General features: G+C 33.4%; 4 protein-coding genes across 4 annotated transcripts; 2 read left to right on the plus strand and 2 right to left on the minus strand.

Annotated features, from left to right (window-relative positions):
• Positions 1 to 90: 90 nt before the first annotated feature.
• On the plus strand, positions 91 to 6537 carry LOC135133829 (uncharacterized). The gene is made up of 6 exons (XM_064062349.1): positions 91 to 181; positions 262 to 519; positions 642 to 755; positions 804 to 984; positions 1038 to 1144; positions 6290 to 6537. The coding sequence occupies exons 1-6, from the start codon at positions 91 to 93 to the stop codon at positions 6535 to 6537; spliced, it is 999 nt and encodes a 332-aa protein (XP_063918419.1).
• Positions 6538 to 6647: 110 nt separating this feature from the next.
• LOC135133514 (zinc finger protein 91-like) lies at positions 6648 to 7993 on the minus strand. Its single transcript, XM_064061954.1, has 4 exons — positions 7822 to 7993; positions 7515 to 7771; positions 7343 to 7459; positions 6648 to 7298 (listed from the first exon to the last, which is right to left on the minus strand). The coding sequence occupies exons 1-4, from the start codon at positions 7948 to 7950 to the stop codon at positions 6689 to 6691; spliced, it is 1113 nt and encodes a 370-aa protein (XP_063918024.1). The 5' UTR covers positions 7951 to 7993; the 3' UTR covers positions 6648 to 6688.
• A 63-nt stretch (positions 7994 to 8056) lies between these two features.
• LOC135133516 (SAP domain-containing ribonucleoprotein) lies at positions 8057 to 9224 on the minus strand. The gene is made up of 4 exons (XM_064061956.1): positions 9117 to 9224; positions 8820 to 8969; positions 8362 to 8769; positions 8057 to 8315 (listed from the first exon to the last, which is right to left on the minus strand). Exons 1-4 carry the CDS (start codon positions 9165 to 9167, stop codon positions 8136 to 8138), a joined length of 789 nt encoding a protein of 262 aa, XP_063918026.1. The 5' UTR covers positions 9168 to 9224; the 3' UTR covers positions 8057 to 8135.
• Positions 9225 to 9481: 257 nt separating this feature from the next.
• Positions 9482 to 19557, plus strand: LOC135133515 (venom protease-like). The gene is made up of 6 exons (XM_064061955.1): positions 9482 to 9589; positions 9641 to 9955; positions 10035 to 10173; positions 10226 to 10389; positions 19038 to 19139; positions 19203 to 19557. Exons 1-6 carry the CDS (start codon positions 9526 to 9528, stop codon positions 19514 to 19516), a joined length of 1098 nt encoding a protein of 365 aa, XP_063918025.1. The 5' UTR covers positions 9482 to 9525; the 3' UTR covers positions 19517 to 19557.
• Positions 19558 to 19607: the final 50 nt, after the last annotated feature.

Below are 19607 nucleotides of genomic sequence, written 5' to 3' on the forward strand. Positions count from 1 at the left end.
AAAATAAAAATCAATGCACGTGTTGTTTTATGTTTTATTCTTTTATTCAAGTATGTAACTCAGAAACACAGTTTAGTGCTTATTTTGTAAATGTTTGCGCAAATTCCCCTTCCAGGCCGTACTGAAGCCACAATACAAACACTTGAAGGGAAGTTCGCCCCCAGTGTGTGTGAACTTGTGGGCATCCAGACCCCTCTTATCACTAAAACACTTTTGGAGGGAAATTATTTATTGGTGAATTTCACTTTTTTAACATTGAAGATAATTTTAGTGCTTTAGCCAACAAAATTCCGAGCTTTCCTAGAAGAGTGTCTGCTTGTGGATATCTGACGGCGTTGGAAGTACTAGTGGACAGCAACCCTTCTGATTATTTCGGTACGCAAATTGCCGCAATCGGGCACAGGGTACTCATCCACAATTCGTACTATTTTTCGGACTGGAGCGCCCAGAATATGTTAACGGAAAAAGGGATTATGAACCTGATTGGAATCACTCCTTCCGTCACCTACTCCACCCCAAGTATTAGGTCTCTCGACGTTTCTAAGCGGAATTGTCTTTTCCACAACGAATCACAGCTTCACAACTTTTACCACTACAACTACCATAACTGCTTAACTGAATGTCGCATGAATCTTAGTAAGCACTTTTGTGGGTGTATCCCGTTTTATTACTACCACCGTACCACGAAACGGGAACTTACCCCAAAACGCGCATTTGTAACCTGAGGGATATCCACTGTCTGACGGAACACAGACGTGAGTACTACGATTTTTTGGTCTAAAGAGACAGCATTAGTTTTGTAGCTTTAATAATGAATTCGGTGCCCGGGTTTGACTTTAGTACCATTTCTCCAAACCACGAATGGGGCACGGAACAACACGTGTGCAAAATGTGCTTGCCTGACTGCGACTACGTTGACTATTCGGCGGAATCGTCGTCTGGAATATTCACAAGGAAGTACTCAAGTAATCAGTTGAATTTATTGTAAGTAAACTAATTAAATGTAAAATGTAAGGTTAAATTGTGAGGGTTTTCAGCGGAGGGGTTGTCATTCAGCACCAAAGCGTCGTGAGAGTGTACTTCAACGATTTAGTGGCCACCAAAAATCGACGGGATGTTGTCTTCAGCTGGCATACTTTACTGGGTAAATAGTAATTTTGAATTTGATTTTGGCGCCATTTTAAGTATTTTCGATTGCGCCTGCGCCACAAAGAATTTCAATGACCTTGTATTTACTAACAATTTGAAATCCATACCATTGTTTAAGTATGTCAAATATGAGAAAATTGTAAAATCGAGAAATCCAAACATAAAAAATCAAAAAAATTAAAATTGGAAAATCTAAAATTTAAAAATCGAGAAATTGAATCGGTTAATTCAAAAATCGAAACATCGAAAAATTGGAAAATCGAAAAAAAATTGGAAAACCGCAAATTTAAAAATTCCAAAATTTAAAAAATTGAAAAATTGAAAAACCGAAAAATCACAAAATTGAACGAAATATCCAAAAATTAAGAAATTAAAAAATTGAGAAACGGGAAAGTCAAAAAAGCAGAGTCGGAAAATCGCAAACTTAAAAAATCGAGAAATTGAAAAATCAAAAACCTGAAAAAAAGAAAAATTGAAGAACTGGAAAATCGAAACTTTGGGAAGTGGACAAACGGGAATATAAAAAAATAGATTAATTGAGAAATCCGAAAACTGAAAATTCAGAAACGTCAAATTTTGAAAAATAAAAAAATATTGAAGAACTGAAAAATGAAAAATCTAAAATTTAAACTTAAGACATTGAAAAGTTAAAATATCGTACAATTGAAAAATAGAGGAATGCAAACATCAAAAAATCAAAAAAATAAAAGTTCGAAAATTTAAAATTTAAAAATCGAAAAATTGAAAAATCAACGAATCGAGAAATCGAAACTCGAAAATTTAGAAAATTGAAAAATTGAACAATCGGATAATTCAAAAATCGAAACATCGAAAAATCGAGAAACCGAAAAGCAAAAATCGAAAAACCAACAAATCGAAACATCGTAAAATTCAAAACCCGAGAAATCGAAAAATCAAAAGACCAAAAAATCGAAGAGTCGAAAAATCGAAAAATTGAGAAACCGAAATAGGCCAAAAACGAAAAATCGAAAATTCAAAATGGAAAAATTGATAAAGCGAGAGATTGAACAATCAAAACATCGAAACTTCCGAATCTCAATAAATCGAGATCTCAAAAAATTGAAAAATCGAAAATTTAAAAATTCGGAAAATTGAAAAATTAAAATACAGAACTGGAAACTCGAGAAGTCGAAAAATCTATAAATTTAAAATTTAAAATTTAAAAATTAAAATATGGGAAAGTTGAAAAATTGAGAAATTGAAATAAAACAATCGAAAAACTGAAAAATCCAAAAATAAAAAATCGAAAAATCTAGACGTCGAAAAATCAAAGAATCGAAATATTGAAAAATCTCAAAACTGAAAGAAATATCCAAAAATTGAGAAATCGAAAAACCAATAAAACGAAGTCGAAAAATCGAAGAATTGAAGAACTGAAAAATCGAAACTTTGAGAAGTGGGAAAATCAAAAATGGATTAATTGAGAAATCAGAAAACTGAAAATTTAACGTCAAAATTTGAAAAATTAAAAAATTTAAATACTGAAGAACTGAAAATCAAAAAATCGAGAAATCGAAAAATCTAAAATTTCAAACATTGAACAATTAAAATATCGCAAAATTGAAGAATCGAGAAATCCAATTCAATTTAAAAAATTGAAAAATTGAAAAATCGGAACATTGAAAAATTGGAAAATCCAGAAATTGAAAAGCCCAAAAGTAAAAAATCGAAACATCGAAAAATTCAAAAACTGAGACATCGAGAAATCGAAAAATCAGAGGATCGGGAAATTGAGAAGTCCGAAGCCGAAAAGGAAAGTTAAAAATTAAAAAATTGAAAAATTGATAAATTGAGAAATTGAACAATCAAAACAACGAAACATCTGAATTCGATAAATTGAGAAATCAAAAAATTGAACAATCGAAAAAATTGGAAAATCGAAAATTGAAATTAAAAAATTCAAAAAATTGAAAAATGGAAATATGGAAGAATTGAAAACTCGGGATATCACAAAACCTAGAATTTAAAAAAATGAAGTATTAAAAAAATTGAGAAATCCAAGTATAAAACAGTCGAAGAATTGAAAAATCTAAAGTTAAACAATAAATTGAAAATCCAAAAAGTAAAAAATCGAAAAATCAAAAAAATCCATCAATTCAAATATTGAAAAGTCGAAAAATCGAAATATTGAAAAATCTCATAACTGAAAGAAATATTCAAAAAACTGAGAAATTAAAAAATGGGAAAATTGAGAAATCGAAAAACTAAAAAGCAAAGTCGCAAAATCGTAAGCATTAAAAATCGAAAAATTTAAGAATTGAAGAAGTGAAAAATCGAAACTTTAGAAAGTCCTGAAATGGAAAAATAAAAAAAAATACTTTAAAAATCGGAAAACTGAAAATTTAGAAACGTGAATATTTTAAAAATTGAAAAATTAAAATTGAGAAATGGAAGCATAAAACAGTTAAAGCATTGAAAAATCTAAAGTTCAGAAAACGGAAAATTGAAAATCCAAAAAGTAAAAAGTCAAGAAATCGAAAAATCCAGAACTCCAAAAGTCGAAATACTAAGAAATCCCAAAACTCAAATATCGAAAAATTGAAAAATAGAAGAAAAATTGAAAAATCGAAAAACTGAAAAATCACAAAATTGAACGAAATATCCAAAAATTAGGAAATTAAAAAATTGAGAAACAGAAAAGTCAAAAAAGCAGAGCCGAAAAATCGCAAACTTAAAAAATCGAAACATCGTAAAATTCAAAACCTGAGACATCGAGAAATCGAAAAATCAAAAGACCAAAAAATCGAGGAGTCGAAAAATCGAAAAATTGAGAAACCTAAAGTACAAAAAACAAAAACTGAAAATCCAAAAATAAAAAATCGAAAAATCTAGAAGTCGAAAAATCAAAGAATCGAAATACTGAAAAATCTCAAAACTGAAAGAAATATCCAAAAATTGAGAAATCGAAAAACCAATAAAGCGAAGTCGAAAAATCGAAGAATTGAGGAACTGAAAAATCGAAACTTTGAGAAGCGGGAAAATCAAAAATAGATTAATTGAGAAATCGAAAACTGAAAATTTAACGTCAAAATTTGAAAAATTAAAAAATTTAAATACTGAAGAACTTGAAAAGTCAAAAAATCGAGAAATCGAAAAATCGAAAATTTCCAACATTGAACAATTCAAATATCGCAAAATTGAAGAATCAAGAAATCCAATTCAATTTAAAAAATTGAAAAATTGAAAAATCGGAACATTGAAAAATTGAAAAATCCAGAAATTGAAAAGCCCAAAAATAAAAAATCGGAACATCGAAAAATTCAAAAACTGAGACATCGAGAAAGCGAAAAATCGGAGGATCTAGAAATTGAGGATTCGGAAGCCGAAAAGGAAAGTTAATAATACAAAAATTGAAAAATTGATAAATTGAGAAATTGAACAATCAAAACAACGAAACATCTGAATTCGATAAATTGAGAAATAAAAAAATTGAACTTAATTTAAAAAAATTAAATATTAAAACATCGAAGAGTTGAACAATCGAGAAATCGAAGTATAAAACAGTCGAAGAATTGAAAAATCTAAAGTTTAGCAATAAATTGAAAATCCAAAAAGTAAAAGATCGAGAAATCAAAAAAAATCCATCAATTCAAAAATCGAAAAGTCGAAAAATCGAAATATTGAAAAATCTCACAACTGAAAGAAATATTCAAAAAATTGAGCAATTAAAAAATTGTAAAATTGACAAATCGAAAAACTAAAAAAGCAAAGTCGCAAAATCGTAAGCATTAAAAATCGAAAAATTTAAGAATTGAAGAAGTGAAAAATCGAAACTTTCGGAAGTCCAGAAACGGAAAAATAAAAAAAAATACTTTAGAAATCGGAAAAGTGAAAATTTAGAAACGTGAAAATTGAAAAATTAAAAAATCGAAATATTTAAAAACCGTAAAATTGAAGAGGACAAAAATTGAGAAATCGTATCATTGAAACATCGAAAAATTGAGAAATCGAAATGTATATATGTTACAGCTAATATCCGAAATACGTTATTATGCATAATAACTAGATATTTTAGGAATTATGCGTAATAACTAAACTTGTCAGTTATTATGCATAATAACTGGAAACTTTAGGAATTATGCGTAATAACTGAATTTTTCAGTTATTATGCACAATAACGGAAACGTTTAGGAAAAATTAATAATAACTAACAGAGGAACAGGAATTATGCATAATACCTGAAACATTAGTCATTGCCTAATAGGCCAGAGCCGATAATTTTTGAGAACAAAAAAATTTAGAACAGGTTGATGCCCATTGGAAAAGGAAGAAAATATAACAAAAATAAAAGGAAAAATAATTTACGGGCGATCGGAGGTTGGGAAGTGGAACAGGGTGAGCTTTTAAGGGTAGAAAACGGTTTATCACGATTTCCGGCAAAACTACAAGTCCTATCGAAAAAAGTTAAATGGCAAAGTTCTAGGTAATAAAAGGATCTACAACTTTTGTGTTTAGACTTTTTTTAAATAACCTCAAAATTTATGTGAAAAATGCAAATAACCGAGTTTTTGGTTTTTTATTTTTATCTCCCACAAAAAAGTTTTTTTTTTCACGAAATTTGGTGAAAACTTACCTATTTATGTCCCAAAATCACTGTAATTTTTTTTATTCAAAATATTTATTTTTCTCTCTTATTTTGATTTAATATCGAAAAACCCCCCTAATTTTCTATCGAAAATCCTAACGTCAAAATGTTTGCTTTTTTAAAAAAATCGGTGTGTTTTTTGTTCGTTGAAATCTCTACTTTCTGATGGTGTAAAATATTATGCATTATGCATTATATTGGAAAATATTATGCATTATTCCTGTTTCTGTGTTAGTTATTATCAATATTACCTAAACGTTTCCGTTATTATGCATAATAACTGAAAATTTCAGTTATTACGCATAATTCCTAATGTTTCCGGTTATTATGCATAATAACTGATAAGTTTAGTTATTACGCATAATTCCTAAAATGTCTAGTTATTATGCATAATAACGGATTTCGGATATTAGCTGTAACATATATATATTGTGTTAACATTTTTTATCAGGCGAAGTAAAATTTGTATTAGGTTGTCCAACTATAATATACTTAAACAATGTCCATACTAATCAAGTAATGACACATTTGCAGCCTTTTATGGGGGTCTGTTAGGACTCTTTATTGGATTCAGCTTCGTTTCTGCTGTCGAACTGGTTTACTTCTTCACAATTCGCCTCCTACTGGACATAAAACACAAAAACGAAGCGGCCCAGACTAAAAAAGCCACACATTTAGTCAACGTGAAGCCACACCAGGAAGAAATTCTTAATCCGAGACACCTCATGACTTATCATCGCGACAAATTTAATCTGAGGCGTCGAAGCAATTCCAATTCTTAAATTTTGAATCAAATAGGCACAACTACCTCATCACCCAAAGTATTAAAAAAAAAACTGTAGCAGTATTAAATATGTCGTGGGTTTAAACGCAACAAAAATAAAAATCAATGCACGTGTTGTTTTATTTTTATTTTAGTGTGTGTAACACAGTTTAGTGCTTATTTTGTAAATGTTTGCGCAAATTCCCCTTCCAGGCCGTACTGAAGCCACAATGCAAACACTTGAAGGGAAGTTCGCCCCCAGTGTGAGTGAACTTGTGGGCATCCAGACCCCTCTTATCACTAAAACTAGCCTCACACATATCACACTTGTAATACCTGCTGAAAGAATGTTGACACTTATCATGGTTACAAAGCAGACAATCTTTTTTCTCTTTCGCTAGATGGCGCGTCTCCATGTGTTGTTTCAAGTAAGTGTTAGTTAAAAAACCTTTCCCACACTCCTCACACTTGTGTGGTAATTCTTCACCAGTGTGAGTGATTGTGTGCAGTTTTAATTGATACTTTTCTGCAAAAGTCTTCTTGCAGAATTCACACACATGGTTGGATTTACCCTTGTGGGTGAAAAGGTGGCGATCGAGTGAACGCTTACGCGTCGTACTGTACATGCAAAAATCGCACTTATACTCCTTCACGTTAAGGAGCTTTTTGTCGTGTTTTAGTTTATGGGTGTTTAATAAATCTAGCCGGTATGCTTTATATTCACATAAATCACAAGTGTAGCTGCGTTTGAGGGAATTATAGTTGTAGGGTTTGCTCTCCCTGAAAAACACAAATGAGTGGTTGGTAACAATGCGAAAAAATACTTTCTGGGGTTGGCTCGTTTTCGCTTCCGCGCTCGCGTTGACTTTGACACTTTTTTGTCGTCTTCGTCGCTGTCGTCTTGACTTGACTGGTCTTCAAACATCAAACTATTTTGGTTGCTACCTTATGGTACAAACTCATTAAATAAAAGTTCATATGTAAAATTAAACAAACCTGTCAGTTTGGGTTGATTTCGAGTTATCTTGAAGACAATTGGGTTTTACGTCAGTCCACGGGTTAGTTATAGGTGGAAAATTCAAATCGAGGCGATGCAAATCAATTTTTTCTCCTAATTTCATATTGTGTAGACTAAGATAGTCATAAATTTTAGTTTCCGTCTGTAGGCACATGTTTCTAAACGTGTAAGCATTTTTCAGCAAGTCCCCACACTGCAAACATATCACAGTTTCGCCCGTTGACACATCCAAGTCCTAAAAACGCAACTTTCATTCAAAATTCAACTTTCTAAAAATTTCCTCACCATTTCTGGCATAAAAACCTCCAACATATCTTTGAACGACAACTGATTGATTTCTACCTTCCGGGAAATGTTGACGTAGGCGTTTTTCGATAAGCCGGTTTTTAAACACGTTCTACAAATTAATTCCATTTTAATTCTATGAACACTTTTTAGGTTATGTCTTTTGAATGATGACTAGTGACAGTTGGTTTTTTTGTCAGGTCGGTATCACTGCGCGTCAAAATAAAAACCTCCAATCAGAAAAACGTATATTGATGAAATGATTAATAAAATGAATACAGTAAATTAAATTAAAATCTATACAAAATAAAACTTTATTTTATGGGTTGCTTAAACCGCTCTAATCTTTGTTTTGCCTTATCCTCGTCGGTAACAATACCGAATCGGGCTTTCCTCCTCTCAAGCCGCTCCGCTTGGTCTATATTAGTCATCATCTTTGAAACCGACCCCCCGAATCTCTCCGCGCGCTGCTTAAGTACATCGATGCTGGTATCCTGCAAAATTAATTGAGACAAATTTTTTTAAATTTGTAAAACCTACCACTTTGGTTTGTGGCGTGTCTGCTTGACTTTTCGTTCCAAAGCGCTCCGCCCGTGCCAACTTCTTCGCTTCGGTGCTGAGCGTGGACACGTCGAACTTTTTCGCCCTCATTTCCAGGCGCTCTTTAGCAGACAGCGACGACAATTTAATAACGCGTTTCTCCTCATTTGTGCCGTTAGTTTTGTCCGAGCCCTCTTTACTGTCCGTGGATATCCTCTTCTCCTCGATCAGCGGCGTGTTCCTATTTAAAACTACTTTCTTTGCGGGTGGAACTTTGTCTTTGTCTTCTTTTAGCTCGTTTTCGTCCGACTTGCGCTTCTGGCCTTTAGTTGGAAGCGAATCGTTAAGGGCATTGTCTATATCACTTATCACAGACTCCGTGGTTTCCAGATGGTCATCGTCGTCTTCCTAAAACCCAAATATATACCTACTTTCGTTTGAAAATAACCACTGCCTACGTTTAGCAAGTCCTCATCTAAATCATCCACAGACTCATTGCTGGCCCTCTCGTTGGTTTTTAAAGCCGCCTGTAGTCTTTCCACCAACTCGTTTTTGTTCCCCGTCGTGTTGAGGCCACGACTTTTGAGCTCCTTTTTTAAATCAGGAACCTACAACAACAAAGTTGGTATGTATACACAAAACATAACCTCAAAGTGACACCACGCAGGTGACATGTGTCGAGTCGGGGGAGGTGATTAAAGGGACTTGTAGTCCGAAACGGGACACTAATTAATTTGTTAAACCCGGATTCGTACCTTTAACTTGGAAATATCAAGACCGGATCCGAGAACCGAAATATCCGCCATTTTTTTCACAATGTGTACAAAAAATCTAGGAAGATGCGCGGGTCAGGTGACACGTTAAGCCAACGCGTCATTGGTTGCAATGCGCGGGAGGGTTAAATGGTATCAACTGAGTTTATACAGTGTGTTTCACTAAAATCATGAGCAATGAAGCGAAATAAATGTGTGTCATGTTTTATACTATTGTTATTTTTATTGCACTGCTCTTGCCCTGTCCCTGTTCCACTGATCTGATTTAAATTAACAACTTGTACTTAAAAACAATCATTTAAAAATAACCCATCACAATTTGATAACCGCTTCAAAAGTTTAATAAATTAATAAATCTCGTAATCAGTCCGAGTCCAACTCTTGTCACAACATGTTTACTAAATTTATTATTGTTTGTGTCGTTTTGTGTCAACTTAAATACACTGTTGGACAAAGTATGGCAGAAATTTTATCAAATTCGTAGTTTAATTGTGGAATAATTCTAGGCTCTGTTGGAACAACGTGTACAACTCCTGCCCAAACCCCAGGAACATGTGTAACTATTAACGACTGCCCTGTTCTACTAAATTTATTACTAACTCAAAGCAACAATAAAACAGTTCGTAATTATCTCAGATCTTCCGTGTGTGAAAACAATGGTCGAAATCCAGTAGTGTGTTGTCCGCTACAGAGGTCTGGAATTCAAAATGATAATAACGCTCCTTCAAATCCGGGCAGTGTTAGATTGCCCAGAAGCCCAAACTGTGGCTTCAGCAATACCACCACTCCTAGAATCATAAATGGTGTTCCGGCTAAACTTGGTTAGTAGAGTTCAAGGCCAGATCAAAATTGCTTCTCTGAAAAAAAAAAAAAATGCGTCGTAAAGAGTGATCGTTTTAGGTGAATTTCCTTGGATTGTGGCTTTGGGTTACAGAAATGCGAAAAACCCAGACTTACCGAGGTGGCTGTGTGGAGGTTCTTTGATCACTAGTAGACACATACTGACCGCAGGACACTGTGTATATAATCAATCAAATTTGTAAGAAATTGCTTGTGGGTTATTGTAACTTATAATGCGACACTCTGTATAGGTATTTGGCGCGGATAGGCGACTTGGACTTGTTTTCCGACGACGACGGTGCTAGTCCATCTACAATACCCTTGACCACAGACAGAAAAGTTCATGAAGATTTTAATCCCAGTAAATATAGCAACGATATTGCTATACTTACTTTAGAAAGGGAAGTGAACAATCGTAAGTTTGTTTTTGGTACCATTGAGGAATATTAGGCTGTTGACGTTGAGGTTCCCGTTGTAAATGCTGACGTTGCTTTTAGAGCTGAAAATTGTTATTTATAAAGTCGGTGTCAAAATGTAGCCCCGCCCACCCGCCCTATCTCAATTGTGATGATTTTTTTTATTCGTCGTTAGCCAAGAAGGTGGAGCTTAACTCCAAAATCCTTATTCCTCTTCGAAAAATTAAAAATATGTTTTTGAGTATCATGTCGTTCAAAGAATACTATGTATATTAAGAAAAAAATAAAGCCAAAGATTAGGCCCCACTGACACCCGCCCTTATCTCAATTCGTTGTAAGATCGAGGGGTGGGGCTTAATTGAAAGATCCATATTGGTCTACAAGAATTTACCATTATAAACATGTTTTAAGTTCTTGTTCTGAAAAGACGACTACGTATTTTGAGAAAAAAGCCAAAATATAAGCCCCACCCACCCGCCCTATCTCAATTGTGATTTTTTTTTTAATCGTCGAGAGTCTAAGGAGCGGAATTTAATTGCAAAATCGTTATTATTTTTCTACAAGAAATTACCATGTAAGACATGTTTTTGAGTATCGTGTTATTAAAATTAAAATTAAAGGCAAAGATTAAGCCCCACCCATACCTGTACTTATTTAAATAGTAATGAAGTTTTCATTCGTTGGCAGACCTAGGGGCGGAGCCTAATTGCGAAATCCATATTCCTTATGAAAATGTTACCACTTTAAATGTGTTTTAAGTCTCTTTGAATAAAAAAAAAATCACCACATGTGAGATGAGGTGAGTGGGCGGGGTTTATATTTGCCTTTTTTTCTTAATATACATAGTATTCTTTGAACACTACGATACTCAAAAATATTTTTTTAATTTCTTGTATTGAAACAAGTATTTTGCAGTTAAAAATAATCACAATTGAGATAGGGCGGGTGGGCGGGCTTACATTTTGTCTTTTTGTTTTAATATATGTACACTTATTTTCACAACATGAAACTTAAAACATGTTTAAAATAGTAATTTTGTATAGGGAAATATCGATTTTGTAATTATGCTCCGCCCTTCGGTGTGACAACAAATGAAAAATTCATCACGACTGAGTGGATGGGTGGAGCTTCTCTTTTGGTGTTCTTTTTTAGTTAATACATTTAGTTTTCTTTATATAACACGATTACTTGAAAATATAATTCACATGGTAATTTCTCATAGAAAAATAACGATTTTACAATTAAGGTCCGCCCCTCGGCTTACGACAAATAAAAAAAATACCAGAATTGCGATAGGGTGGGTGGGCGGGGCTTATATTTTGCCTGTTGTTTTCTTACTATTCATAGCCATCTTTTCACAACAAGAAACTGAAAACATGGTTAAAATGGTACATTTTTGCAATGAAATATGGATTTTTCAATTATGGGGCGGAGCCTAATTGCAAAATCGATATTTCCTTATACAAATTTTCCATTTGAAACATGTTTTAAGTTTCATGTTATGAAAATAAGTCTACACATATTAAAACAAAAAAAGGAAAATGTCCGCCCTCCCACCCACCCTATGTCAATTGTGATGATTTTTTGTATTCGCCGTGAACCAAGGGGGCGGAGCTTAACTGCAAAATGCTCATTTCTTTACATGATATTAAAAACATGTTTTTTGAGTATCGTGTTGTTTAAAGAATACTATGTATATTTTAAAAAAAGGCAAAATAAAAACCCCGCCCACCCACCCCGTCTCAATTGTGATGATTTTTTTTTATTCTTAGAAGCATTAAAGCACGTATAAAATAGTATTTTTTTGTAAGGACATATGGATTTTGCAATTAGGCTCCGCCCCTAGGGCTGCCAACGAATGAAAACTTCATTACTATTTACATCAGCACAGGTATGGGTGGAGCTTAATCTTTGGCTTTAATTTTTTCTTAATATACATAGTATTCTTTGAACAACACAATACCAGTGACTATATATTTAAAAGACCGGCAACCCCGTATCCCTATGCGTACCACTGAGAGAATATTCGCGGTTAGAGGGCGCCACAAAAAGCGACAAAAGCCCTCTAACCTTCAATGGTTGTTACTAATACCATTTCACGGGTTGTTGTCTGAACTCGTACAGCACAACTACTGTAAGAGAATCACTGTTGCAGCCGTTTTAGTTTGAAATTTAACAAGTCGGACGGCGCGGAAAATTACCGACACTTTGCGACTCGAATCAAATAAGGATGTGGGAACAAAATCTCTCCATAAGCTTCAAACTAGTATAACTTTATTATTAATTGACGAATTAAAAATGTAATTAATAACATATATAACACAACTTTAAAAATACAATCTGCACCATATCTACTTGCTTCGCAAATGTTTAACTTAACACGGCGTTTTAACTGTGAAGGGGTTTTTTAAATGCATATGGTCTGCATAAAATTCGACAAACACATTTCGCCAATCATTTTCATTTAAGTATTCCATTACCACATTATTATCAGCAAAGAGCGGATTTCTGTCCGGCCTGGCAAGGCCAAACTCGGTACGGCTCGTGCGGGATGGAAATTCAGTGCAGGTACAGGCTGCACTTCGTTTATTTTAAAATAGAATACCGGTGCTTCGTTGTACTTTGCTGTTAATTCCCGTTCTCCTTTACTTAGCTGTTTTAGGAATTAAGTTTTCATTCATTGTATTTATAGGATAAGTGAAGATTAAATGCACTGATCATCACCCGCTACTGATTAGCAGCGATTTACGCGTCCCTACCTATAATCGTGACGTAGACAGAAATCCGCTGTCTAATTATCAGACAAAATATTAAAACTTCTAGGTGGAATTAGCGATTACAATTTTTGAAAAAAAGAAATGTGGTGTCGTGGGACACCAGGTAGGAACGAAGTTCCTTCGGTTAATGTAGAATCGACACAATTTGCAAAAAAAAAACGTGCTCAATTTTATGTAGGTTTTCTTGATTTTTCTCTTAAATTTTGCTGATTAGTTTTTATTTAAGTACAGGAAAATATTTAGGAAATTCAGTATTTTAGGAAATAATAAATTACGTAAAATAGGTAGAGTTATCAAAATATATATAGTAGTAAGTGTTTATTTTTTACCCTACGGGCTTAAAAAGATTCTTGACACTACAATTTTTCCCTAGTTAACAAAAACCAAATATCATCAATCAAAATATATATATATTTAAATGTTTGGAATTGAAGGGAGAATTTGTTTTAATTACACTGGTCAACAGCTAAGCTCTAACTTTTATTATAGCAGCCAATTATTATTTAATTAACAATTTTAAATGATATTATAAACGGCTAAACCCAAACTTAGCTCTCATTTAAAAGTAATCTTCAATATTATCCTTTGAAAAATACAAAAATCGTACTATTAAGTAATAGGAAACTTTCTATAAGGTGTATTTTTTTATGATCAAATTGCTACAAACTTCTTGGGTAACAATAAGAAAACTACGTTTAGTAAGTAGAAAACATGTTATCATCATATAAAAAATTTAAAATTAACATATTCTTAAAGTGCATTTTATGTATTCGCATCTTGATTTTTTCCCCAAAAATTATGACGACGTGAGTGACGGACGTAGAGAACGCTTCCATCTGGGCATTTTGTGGATACAAAAACGTTACCAAGATCGATGGAACACCTAAATGCTCGCAGAATACTGCGGACCATCAAGCGAGAGATCTCCAATGAAATCTATTGGAGGCAACCGAAAAAACGTCGGTCTTAGCTGATTCTTTTGTCTTTTTCGTTTTTTAAACTGCAATCGTTGTTTTTTTCTTAATTATGGTTGTTCTTTTGTTAATACATCACTTTTTGCCGTTAAAGATACAAAAATTAAATTGTTTTACCTGCTTTTTTGTTTTTAACATCAAATATGCATTTTTATTTTTAATTGAGCTAAGTTGTAAGGTTTACGCCCTTTCTTACAAACACAGAGACAAATTAAACGAAAACATTACAATTATGTCAAAGTTAGAGAGAAAAAATTGAATTTTGTTGACCAGTGTTATTTAAAAAAATAATCAATAAACTTTTTAAATATTGTCACTAGTTTAGAGGATATCTTTGCTTTATATCGTAACTTTCTTGCTTATTTTCATTTTTTTTAGCTTTTTCGCGTTCCCTATACGCTTTTTGATACTCTGCTTTGCCATTGTTACTATATTTATTATTGTTTTGACGATTTGAAATTGTATGAAAATAAACGTGGCTACTCACGAGTAAAATGTATCTATAATGTGCGTATTCGCCACGTGCTTGTCCATGAATTCATGAGTATATACTATGCATTGGCGGGGTGGAGTGGTAATAGAGAGAGAAGGGATGAGAGAACGAAAAGTGTTTAGGACATTTTTTATATTTTGTCGGTGCGGTCTTCACGTGTTGGCGGTGTCTTTGTAAGGCAGCTGCACGTGTGCGGACCTTTAACCTTGTGTGGCGGCACAATAACACGTCGGTAAGCAGAAAATAAATAAGTCGTCTCGTGGTGTGGTGGTAAGCATTCGTGCCTGGAGACCAAGGAGACGTTGGTTCGAATCCCACCGAGGCACAACATTTTTTTCTCTGCTTACCTACACTTGTAAGGCGGCCATTTTTCCACGGAGTTTTCGTTACGGTTTTAGGATCACATTTGTTTCAGTTCGGTCGTGCAGCAAAATTCCTATCTCCTCCAAGCCTGCCGTAAGGAACTTCGTTCCAATAAAAAAAATTAAAATTTAAAAACAGAGAAATTGAATAATTCGAAACATCGAAAAATTGGAAAATTGAAAAATTAAAAAAAAGTGGAAAATCGAAAAATTAAAATGTAGGAACAACCGTTCCCACAAAATTAGGTGTTCTACCTGAGCGCATTCATAATCTTTGTACAAATGTAAATACGTCCTATCTTTCGTCTACCTGCCCTACGCTCCTACATACTTTCTCTTTCCGTTTCTAGAATTTTCTAAACTCTTTCTTTACCTACTACCACCTATTTGAAACCGAGCCTACCTGTCGACCATTCAAACACCCTTCGATCTTCTTCTCCCTGGCACTCTCAAACAGTAAAAGGAACTAAATAAAATCTGAAAACCGTAACGTCGCTTTTTCTAAAAATCGAAACATTAAAAAAACGGAAAATCGAAAAATAAAAAAAATGGAAAATCAGAGATTTAAAAATTCCAAAAATTGAAAAATTGAGATAGAAGAACTGAAAAGTCGAGAAATTGAAAAACCTAATATTTTAAAAACTGAAAACTAAAAGTTTAAAAAACGAAAAATTTAAAATTCAAACAGTAAAAAGTCGAAAAACTGAAAGATCACAAAATTGAACAAAATATTCAAAAATTAGGAAGTTAAAGAATTGAAAAATTGAGAAATCAAAAATTCAAAAAGCAAAGTTGAAAAAAGTAGATTAATTGAAGAATCGGAAATCTGAAAATTCTGAAACGTCAAAATTTGAAAAATTAAAAAAAATTGAAGAACTGAAAAATCGAAAAGCCTAAAATTTAAAACATTGAAAAATTAAAATATCGTAAAATTGAAAAATGGAGAAATCTAAAAATCAAAAAATAAAAAAAAAATAAAAATTGAAAAATCTAAAATATAAAAATCGAAAAACTAAAAAATCAACACATCGAGAAATCAAAACTCGAAAACTAAAAAAAATTGGAAAACTGAAAAATCCAATAATATAAAAATCTAAACACAGAAAAACCGAAAAATCGAAAAGTAAAAATCAAAAACCGACAAATCGAAACATCGAAAAATTCAAAAACTGAGACATCGAGAAATCGAAAAATCAAAAGATGAGAAATCGAGGAGTCGAAAAGTCGACAAGTCGAAAAATCGAAAAATTGAGAAACCGAAATAGGCCAAAATCGACAAATCGAAAAGTTAAAAATGGAAAAATTGATAATTCAGGATCTCAAAAATTGAAAAATCGAAAATTTAAAAATTGGGAAAATAAAAAAATTAAAATATAGAACAACTGAGAACTCGAGAAATCGAAAAATCTAGAATTTTAAAAATGAAAAATTACAATATCGAGAAGTTGAAAAATTGAGAAATCGAAATATAAAACGGTCGAAAAACTGAAAAATAATAAAAATATCATAATAACTATATCTACTATAATGGCCGTTCATTTTTTTATTTAAATAAAGGATGAATTTAAACGCATACACCAGGCATCCTCCAAAAATTCGGATTTACTGGCATGTTGTCAACATGTGCTTATCATAACAATAATAATTAAAGAAAAGCTGAAATTTGGCTAAAATTGGACAAAAACCTTTCACCAGTCCACCGTTCATTTGGGGATGGGCTATTTTGCTTTAACGTAATCGCACTGGCCACAAGTCTGATGAGTTGGTGTTCGTCCAGACTACTGTTAACGTAGTTCACAAGAAAAAAGGAGGGAGAGCCACTATCCACTGTTACGTTTGTGGATGAAGTGAAGTGAGGGGTAAGACGGAGCATTAGCCCCGCACTTGTCCATAAGGTTGCCTCTCTTTTAACTCTATACTCACTGACAATACTCAAAAGCATATTTTTCATGGGAATTTCTTGTAGAGAAATAATAACGATTTTGCAGTTAAATTCCGCTCCTTTGACTATCAACGATTAAAAAAAAATCATCACAATTGAGATCGGGTGGGTGGGCGGGGCTTATATTTTTTCTTTTTTCTTAACACACGATGTGCCAACAAATGAAAACTTCATTACTATTTAGGTCAGGGCAGGTTTGGGTGGGCCTAATCCTTGTCTTTAATTTTTTCTTAATATACATAATATTCTTTGAACAACACGATACTCAAAAACGTATTTTTAATTTCTCATATAGAAATAAGGATTTTGCAGTTAAGCTCCGCCCCACCCCCTTGACTCACGACGAATAAAAAAAATCATCACAAATGAGAGAGGGTAGGTGGGCGGGCGTACATTTTCCTTTTTTGTTTTAATATGTGTAGACTTATTTTCACAACATGAAACTTAAAACATGTTTAAAATGGTAAATTTGTATAGAAAATTATCAATTTTGTAATTACGCTCCGCCCCTCGGTGTGACAACGAATGAAAAATTCATCAGGATTGACATTGAGACAGATGGGTGGAACTTCTCTTTTGGTGTTGTTTTTTAATTAACACATTTAGTTTTCTTTGTATAACACGATTACTTAAAAATATAATTCACATGGTAATTTCTCGTAGAAAAATAACGACTTTACAATTAAGCTCCGCCCCTCGGCTTACGACGAATAAAAAAAATTATCAGAATTGCGATAGGGTGGGTGGGCGGGGCTTATATTTTGCCTTTTTTCTTAATATACTAAGCATCTTTCCACAACAAGAAACATAAAACATAGTTAAAATGGTAAATTTTTGCAAGGAAATATGGATTTTGCAATTATGGGGCGGAGCCTATTTGCAAAATCGATATTTCCTTATATAAATTTTTCATTTTAAACATGTTTTAAGTTTCTTGTTGTGAAAATAAGTCTACACATATTAAAACAAAAAAGGAAAATGTCCGCCCGCCCACCCACCCTATCTCTATTGTGATGATTTTTTGTATTTGCCGTGAACCAAGGGGGCTGAGCTTAACTGCAAAATACTCATTTCTTTGCATGGTATTAAAAACATGTTTTTGTTTAAAAAATACTACGTATATTAAGAAAAAAAAGCAAAATATAAAGCCCGCCCACCCACCCCATCCCAAATGTGATGATTTTTTTTTATTCTTAGAAGCATTAAAGCACGTATAAAATAGTAAATTTTTGTAAGGACATGGATTTTGCTATTAGGCTCCGCCCCTAGGTCTGCCAACGAATAAAAACTTTATTACTATTTAGATCAGGGCAGGTATGGGTGGAGCTTAATCTTAAAGTTAAATAACACAATACTCAGAAACATGTCTTTCATGGTAATTTTTTGTAAAGAAATCATAACGATTTTGCAGTTAAATTTCGACGAATAAAAAAATATATCAGAATTGCGATAGGGTGGGTGGCCGGGCTTATATTTTGCCTGGTTTTTTCTTAATAATACATAGCTATCTTTTCACAAGAAACTTAAAACATGGTTAAAATGGTTTTTCCAAGGAAATATGGATTTTGTAATTATGGGACCTAGGCAAATTGCAAAAGCGATCGTTTGTTATACAAATTTTCCACTTTAAATATGTTTTAAGTTTCATGTTGTGAAAAGAAGTCTACACATTTTTTTTCTACGAGAAATAACCATGTGAAATATGTTCATAAGTAGTCGTGTTATACAAAGAAAACTAAAAAATGTATTAATTAAAAAAGAAAACCAAAAGAGAAGCACCACCTATCCTTCTCGATCTCAATCGTGATGAATTTTTAATTCGTTGTCAGACCCTATACAAATTTACCAATTTAAATATGTTTTAAGTTTTGATTTTCGTGGAATTAGTGCTGTCAACCTGAAAAATATCTCCCCTACTTGAGGGGATTTTCCTTCAGGTTGGCAGCACTGCACACCCCAACGGCGTACCAACTATCAACGGCAACGTCAACGGATGATATAAACGACGCATACCTTCGCTACATATGTATTTATTTTACAACGGCAACCGCAACGTCGGCGACAAGTTTATGAATCGACCTTAAATGTCACAATTGCAGCCACGGTTTGGCCCATTTGTTTGCCCTTTATTGAACCTTTTCGATCCATGAGCTACTTGAATTTTGCTCCCGCTCTTGCCGGATGGGGATCGACAGCTTTTGGTAACAATTTCTACCAAAATGACATTACAGCCGCACTATTTTTGTGTCTTATATGTGTTTTAGGTGGTCCATCCAGCGCAACCTTGCAGCAAATTTTCGTCCCCGTCTTGAGCAACCAAATCTGCGAACAAAACTTTTCGAGGGCTGCCACAATAGACGCGCGAATTATATGCGCCGGGTCGTTAAATGGGGACAAAGACGCTTGCGGCGGGGACTCCGGGGGCCCCCTCATGCACGAGATAAACGAAGGAACGAATTACCGGGTGTACCAAATCGGAATCGTTTCGTACGGCTTTCGCTGTGCGAGTCCTGGATACCCTGGGGTGTACACCCGAGTGACAGCTTTTGTGGACTGGATACAAAAAAATTTAGATTGAAGTGAACTCTAATCGATTATATTAAAAACTTAAAGCTTAAAGGATTGTTTTTCTTATTTATTGATAACGTGACTAAATTTTGTGTTCATCC

Source organism: Zophobas morio, unplaced genomic scaffold (genome assembly GCF_036711695.1).
Source record: "Zophobas morio isolate AGI-343-1 ecotype UQ-CSIRO unplaced genomic scaffold, CSIRO_AGI_Zmor_V1 ptg000022l, whole genome shotgun sequence".
Classification (NCBI taxonomy): Eukaryota; Metazoa; Arthropoda; class Insecta; order Coleoptera; family Tenebrionidae; genus Zophobas; species Zophobas morio.

Excerpts from the sequence above, each read along its gene's own strand:
- LOC135133514 (XM_064061954.1), bottom strand. The coding sequence starts at position 7,950 with ATGGAATTAATTTGTAGAACGTGTTTAAAAACCGGCTTATCGAAAAAC. Across the intron at positions 7,772-7,821 it reads AGGTTTTTATGCCAGAAATG|GACTTGGATGTGTCAACGGG; the intron begins GTGAGGAAATTT and ends TTGCGTTTTTAG. Across the intron at positions 7,299-7,342 it reads AAACGAGCCAACCCCAGAAA|GGAGAGCAAACCCTACAACT; the intron begins GTATTTTTTCGC and ends TGTGTTTTTCAG.
- LOC135133516 (XM_064061956.1), bottom strand. The coding sequence starts at position 9,167 with ATGGCGGATATTTCGGTTCTCGGATCCGGTCTTGATATTTCCAAGTTA. Across the intron at positions 8,770-8,819 it reads TAGATGAGGACTTGCTAAAC|GAAGACGACGATGACCATCT; the intron begins GTAGGCAGTGGT and ends TTTGGGTTTTAG. Across the intron at positions 8,316-8,361 it reads ACACGCCACAAACCAAAGTG|GATACCAGCATCGATGTACT; the intron begins GTAGGTTTTACA and ends TTAATTTTGCAG.
- LOC135133515 (XM_064061955.1), top strand. The coding sequence starts at position 9,526 with ATGTTTACTAAATTTATTATTGTTTGTGTCGTTTTGTGTCAACTTAAA. Across the intron at positions 9,956-10,034 it reads TGGTGTTCCGGCTAAACTTG|GTGAATTTCCTTGGATTGTG; the intron begins GTTAGTAGAGTT and ends TGATCGTTTTAG. Across the intron at positions 19,140-19,202 it reads ATGGGGATCGACAGCTTTTG|GTGGTCCATCCAGCGCAACC; the intron begins GTAACAATTTCT and ends TATGTGTTTTAG.
- LOC135133829 (XM_064062349.1), top strand. The coding sequence starts at position 91 with ATGTTTGCGCAAATTCCCCTTCCAGGCCGTACTGAAGCCACAATACAA. Across the intron at positions 756-803 it reads CTGTCTGACGGAACACAGAC|CTTTAATAATGAATTCGGTG; the intron begins GTGAGTACTACG and ends TTAGTTTTGTAG. Across the intron at positions 1,145-6,289 it reads CAGCTGGCATACTTTACTGG|CCTTTTATGGGGGTCTGTTA; the intron begins GTAAATAGTAAT and ends ACACATTTGCAG.